Source organism: Platalea leucorodia, assembly GCF_965183815.1.
Source record: "Platalea leucorodia genome assembly, chromosome: 1".
Classification (NCBI taxonomy): domain Eukaryota; kingdom Metazoa; phylum Chordata; class Aves; order Pelecaniformes; family Threskiornithidae; genus Platalea; species Platalea leucorodia.
Window position 1 is genome coordinate 41,809,735 of NC_138823.1, and position 6,766 is coordinate 41,816,500.

General features: G+C 37.5%; 1 protein-coding gene across 1 annotated transcript; it reads left to right on the forward strand.

Moving 5' to 3' along the window:
* CYP7A1 (cytochrome P450 family 7 subfamily A member 1) lies at positions 1-6,475 on the forward strand (the record flags this gene model as incomplete). Its single annotated transcript, XM_082310778.1, has 6 exons — positions 1-80; positions 1,406-1,646; positions 2,315-2,928; positions 4,297-4,427; positions 5,381-5,556; positions 6,176-6,475. The coding sequence occupies 6 exons, from the start codon at positions 1-3 to the stop codon at positions 6,473-6,475; spliced, it is 1,542 nt and encodes a 513-aa protein (XP_082166904.1).
* Between the last annotated feature and the right edge of the window lie 291 nt (positions 6,476-6,766).

Here is a 6,766-nt window from a genome sequence, read left to right on the forward strand (position 1 = left end):
ATGTTCACAGCACCATGGGTCTGGGGAACAGTGATAATGCTCTGTTGTGGGTTTTGGTTTCTTCTAGGGAGGAGGAGGAGGTAAGGAATATATTTGTAAATGCATCTCAGTGAACCTAGCCTTTATTTCTGTCAAATACACTGTGTACGTAACTAAAAGAAGTGTAATCTTAAGACTATCAGATGGACAGATGCAGGAGAGCATGGGCAATGCTGTAGTTTTGTCTTGAGATTTATTTTACAACAGAAATTTTGTGTACAGGCTTTTTAATAATAGTGAGGTAATGCCTAGTAATAGCTGTAGATACAAATCTATGCATAAATGAGGTAATTAAAATATGAATATGCATGTTCTGATTTCCTAAAGTACTGGGCTATAGTTTTACCTGCATTGTAATCACAGCTAATACCTACTTATATCTAATTATAGTTTAATACCTACTTACAAAAATTTTCATATTCTCAGTCTATGTCCAGTTACACGGTTTAATACAGATAATATTTATGTACCTTACTGTGTTGAATACATGCTCCTTAAAAGCATTTATCCTACTGGCACATTTACATAAGGGGCAAGTAATTTGCTTACTTATTGTAATTTTGTATTTTCCAGCAGTCATCTTCTTGTTTTACTTTAAAAAGTTTAATAAAAAAGGTGAAAATAGTTAACTTCAGATAATAACCATCAGGAATTCACTAGAAAAGCTAAAGTATTATCTGAAAGTTATTTTAGCAGCTATGGTATCCTTATGCAGGAAAGTAGTTTTCTGACTGAGAATAAAAAATATCATTTAAGCATATGCCTCACTTTAAGCACATGCTTAACTCAAAGCATGTGCTTAATGGCACTATGCCTGAAAGACTAACTCTTATGCTTACTGAAGATCATGGCAAAATTCCCACTGTTTTCAGCAGGATCTGGTCCAAATGAAATATGCCAATAATAACAACCTTTCTACATTCAAAAAGCTATTCCCCTTGGTATTCAAATTGAATTGTGAATACTGCTGCCCAAAAATGTATCAGACAATATTAGTGGGATGGATTATTCATTTATAGGACAATTATGTAACTGTGCATGTTAGCTAGTGGCAAAAATGTTGCATTTAAACAAGTGAAAAATATACTCCTGATCTAGGGAAAAGAAAAATGACATAATCAAACTGTGTTTTATTATGTTTATTGTAATGCAGGCTATTATTCTTTCTTGTATGCCATAGACCTCACTATAGGCTTACTCCTTAAAGGGGAAAAAATTCTTTGTTAATATACAATTTGTTTGGGTGTGTTTTTTACATTTTTTCACATTACAAAAGGCCTACCACCAGCATTTTACTTACCTCGTAGTCCTGGAGGAGAGAGCTTTATACATACTTCTAAATTCAGCTTTTGTTTGTGTTTTGTAGGCGACGAGGTGAGCCACCACTTGAAAACGGGTTCCTCCCATACCTGGGCTGCGCCTTGCAGTTCGGTGCCAACCCCCTTGAATTCCTCAGAGAAAAGCAGAAGAAGCATGGCCACATTTTCACTTGCCGAGTAGCAGGGAAATACATTCATTTCCTCACTGACCCTTTTTCATACCATTCATTGATACGCCAGGGAAAACACTTGGACTGGAAAAAGTTCCATTTTGCTACGTCTGCCAAGGTACCGCTTTAAAAATGGTTTTAATATCTAACATGCAAAGTGTCTGCTGGCAAGACAGATGAACCCAGTTAATAATCCCTATAGCATAACTATGCCTTTGAAATATCATTGGGTTCACATTTCTGCACTTCTGTTGGTTTAAAATATTGGGGTCTTTTTTTCCCTTTCCTTAATGGAAAGGAAATGTTCAGTGATTTGGATTGTCCGAGAATGACATTATTTAATCATGTAGTATCCCAAATTGCTAAAGTAGAAATACAATTAGCACCATCTGCAAAATGATAATACAGCTTGCTGAAACCTTCCTCAGGAGGTGCACTATGGAAGATTTGGTCCTAATGCCTTAAAAAAATGATGCAACACAGTAGGAGCTCAGTCAAACTCTTACTGAAGTAAGCAAAAAGTCTCCTGTTGATGTCAATGGGAGGTGAATGAAGGTCTAGGTAACCATGCCCATTTATTTGCAAGCATCTATTCGAATCTATTTTCATTTGCCTACTTAACTGCTATGGTTCACTGAGAAAGTATCAGTTCTAGTTTTAATAGCCCTTATTATGCTTCCCTCTAGTAAGCTATGAAGTTATACTTTGGTTTTAATTTCTGTTAGACTTTATCATCAAGGTTATGGCAGGCCTTATTTATCATGCATATGATTTATTTTGTGGCAGGCTTTTGGGCATGGTAGCATTGACCCAGCGGAGGGAAACACCACTGAAAATTTTCATCAGACTTTCATTAGAACCCTTCAAGGTAATGCCTTAGATGCCCTCATTGAAGCAATGATGGAAAACCTACAATACGTCATGCTGCAGTCAAGAACATCCAAACTTCGGTCTAATGCCTGGGTGACAGAAGGACTTTATACATTCTGTTGCCAGGTGATGTTCGAGTCTGGCTTTTTAACACTTTTTGGTAAAGAATTTAATTCAAATCACGACAAAAATCTATCATCAAAGCAGGAAACTGAAAGAGCTCATATCCTAAATGCCCTCGAAAACTTCAAGGAGTTTGACAGGATCTTTCCAGCCCTCGTGGCAGGGCTGCCTATCCACCTCTTCAAGAGTGCCCACAGCGCACGTGAGAAGCTGGGAGAGGCACTCCTCCACAAGAACCTCCTGAAGAGGGACAACCTCTCTGAGCTTGTCACCCTCCGCATGTTCCTGAATGACACTCTGTCAACCTTCGATGACATGGAAAAAGCAAAGACCCACGTGGCAGTGCTCTGGGCCTCACAAGCCAACACCATTCCTGCCACGTTTTGGAGCTTGTTCTATCTTCTTAAGTAAGTCCCGATGCCTCTTGTTTCCAAACAAGAAAAACGTTTGTTATCCTTCAGAAACCAGTTCATTAATACAGGCAAATTCCACTGCTTGATACCTCATCAGTGTCAAAAAAGCTTACTGATTACAACAGACGTGGCATGTTGTTCTGGACTTCCACAGAAACCCCCTTCAGTCATCTGAGACAAAGTAGTGGTACCACAGAGCAATTCTGTAGAAACTTAAAAAAACCCAAAACCCAAAAAAAACCCACTCCAGGGCAATGCTACACTTTGTCAAGAAAGCTTTGGAGTAAATCTATATGATATGACATTAAAAGTGCTGGTTGCAGTCAGAACATTAATTGTATTGAAGGCTCCCAATATAATCAGACATTTTTAGATCATCTCACTAGAGCAGGCAAAATGAGCTTTAGCTTCATTATTGTTTTCACAGATACTTAAGACAAAATAGTTTATACGTTAATAGATCCTACTGAGGCTGCAGTGTAGACTGCGGCTGCTGAGCTTATTACTCATGAGAGGAGTGCACAGCTCAGATAATACTATTAAATATCCATTTTAGAGTGGGCCTCTGTGGAGTATAATCTACCTCAGCATGACTAACTCTATTATTATAATTTGTATCTAAATTGCTGACATTTTTATTTAGCCAGTGGTTTGCACCCTCATATCTACCTGCCAATGCTAATATCTGAGGTTCTTTAGTACTTTTCATTCCAGGAATGCATTGGCTTTATGTCCTCTGGCCTTGGAGTCTTTTAATACCCTGATTGATTGTGCCTTCATCAAGACACTATTGCATCCTGTATTATTATCTATACATATTTCACCATAGCTCATATATTCTGTGTCTGTAAGAAAGTCTAGACAGTGAAGGATTCTATGTGGACTTTTAGTATTAGGAAGATTCTTTTCAGCTAGACAGAATATTGCCATGTAATAGGACATCATCCAGGATAAGTGATGTTATAAAACTGATCTATGATCCTGTTCCTAAACTTTCTACCCGCAGTGGGGCTATTTCCTAATCTACAACTGATTGTTTTATTTCTTATTCTTGGCATTGCTTTTTAGTGACATTACTGTTTATCACCTGGGTTATGCACATCAGTTCTGTCCCACTTGTCACTGGAGACAGAATCAAATACTTGGGAGTCTTTTCCATTTTTTTGAAGCTATCGTACCTTTGCCAAGACATGAAAAAGTGTAACTAACTGCAGCATTTTGCTGCAACATTTTCATTTTAGAAGGTTGTACTTGTCAGCTAACAAACTAAATTTTAGTCAGGAAGAAAGTTAATGGCAAACTCCCTTTTGAAAGCATTCTTAAGTGTAAAATTATGTTCTATTTCTGCTCTTTCGATCTTAGGAGTCCAGAAGCAATGAGAGCTGCTATCAAAGAAGTGCAAAGTACTTTGGAAAGTGCTGGAGAGAAGATCAGCTTAGATGGCAAACATATTTCCTTGAACCGAAAACAGCTGGATAATATGCCAATACTAGGTATGATTATTGTATGCAGGAGTACCAGAAATCATCCCACAATTTTCACAGTCTTCTGTTTGTTACCACATAAATGCTTGCTAAGGAATTACTACGGAATTAGCCAACACAAACTAGAACAAAACCCTGTATGTTCCTTAGCAATATCCAACAGCATCAGTCTTCCCAGTGTCCCAAGTGGTACTGAGAGTATCAAAATTCACATGCATAGCACTTTTTCATGGGTAATAGCATGTCTCAATACAGCTACACACCCACATAACATAGTATTGGAGACGCATGGATAATTCAGAACAATATTTTGCTTAGTAATGACTTTAGATCACATAAAAGGACGTTGCCAAATTTTATATCCCAGTTCTTATGATGTGAAGCAATATCTTCTCATACCATTACTTTTAGTTCTTCTTAATATTTTTCAAATTATAGGCACATTTTTCAAAAGTGTCCAAGTTCTAGAGAGTTTTGAAAATGTCACCCTTTAACTACTGTTGCTTTTTAAAAAAAATATAATCAGCTTATGTTGAAATAAAAAAAAAACCCTCAAGTTACTTTTTCTGAGTACTGGTTTCTATGCATCACCTCTTGAAGTTTCAGAAAATCCTGATCACTGCACTGTTTCTTTTTTTTGTTGTTTCCAGTTTTGACTGGTTTGTTCTTTATCTCACAGTGAAAACGTGTCTCACTTTCAAATATTCTGTTGCATCAACTCTTAAGTATTTTTCTAGGGAAAAGTGGATTATGTTCTCAGTGTTATCTGCAGAAGGGATAATAATGCTAAAAAGAAATGAGGAAGATACTTTCTTAGGCATTTAGAAAGTTCTTGTTTAAATATTTCTTCTAATAAATGCAGGGTGTGATAATGGGTTTGAAATAGTTCAAAATGCATGACCTCCCCCGAGGACATAGACATACTATTTCCATGGTAATCGTTCCTTTTCCTCTACCTATAGACAGCATCATCAAAGAGGCAATGAGGCTATCGAGTGCATCCATGATTTTCCGAGTTGCCAAGGAAGATTTCACTTTGCAGTTAGAGAATGATTTTTACAACATTCGCAGGGATGATATTGTAGCTCTTTATCCTCAACTGTTGCATTTTGATCCAGAAATCTATGCTGATCCCTTGGTAAGTATTTATCAAAGTGCATTAAACTCTGAGCTCTAGCAGAAGCTAATATGCCTTTAAATAGAGCATTTACCAGGGGTGCCCCCACAGCTGGTTTTCTGTTGTACTCCAGACAGTCTGTTCTTACACCCGGAGACATAGTAATAGGCAACAAAAAGAATAAAGTCAGTGCAAGCACTATCTGCAAAACAGGTTTTAGTGTAACCAAAAAGAGTGCTGCCAGCCCAAGAGCGCCTTCTCCTTACTGCCTTCCTCAGTGAGGAAAGATCACCATTACGGGGGGGTTTGAGGGAGGACAAGGATAAAGATAATATTTTCCCAAAGGCACAGAATGAGAAATCTTCCAGTTCTGCTGCATGAACAAGGATGCTGGTTATAATCCTTATTTTAAGAAGTCAGAAAAGGAGAGTTATCAGCAAAGAACCTGGGATCATGTCCCACATACCAGAGCTTCTCAGGGCTACCCTCTCCAAAACAGCACCATGGGACCTGGTGCTACTGTACAATGCTTACTGCTAGAGGCTCTTCTTTCCCAGCCTGCATTTTGCATCTTAATGGCATTATCTAGTCTTTGGAGGTATTCAAATGTCAAGTAACTCTTTTGTGTGTTTTATTACAGACATTCAAATATGATCGCTTTCTCAGTGAGAATGGAGAAGAAAAGACTGACTTCTACCACAACGGTCGCAAGTTGAAGTATTACTACATGCCATTTGGGACAGGCATAGCAAAATGCCCTGGCAGGTTATTTGCTGTCCATGAAATTAAACAGTTTTTGGCTTTGATATTTTCATATTTTGAGATAGAGCTTATGGACAGTAATGTGCAATGTCCTTCTTTAGATCAATCCCGTGCAGGACTGGGCATTTTGCAACCAGCCAATGACATTGATTTCAGGTATAGACTGAAATCTCTATGAATATATATTTTATATTATACATATAAACTATGTACTATATAACTACACTATATAACATATTCTTTATATACATTTTATGTATGTATGCAAATGAAATGTTGCAAGTCTTGGGGGAAAATCTATATGAAGATGCTAATTCATCAGTCTAATGGAAAATGCATAATGGATACCATTATGGTACCAGCATGCAGTGGGTTTTATGCACTGTGTTGATACAAATGTTTCCCCTTTTACCAACCACTTTGAAATGCAAGTTAAGATTCTGAATTGCGCATGTACAGTAGTTGTGTT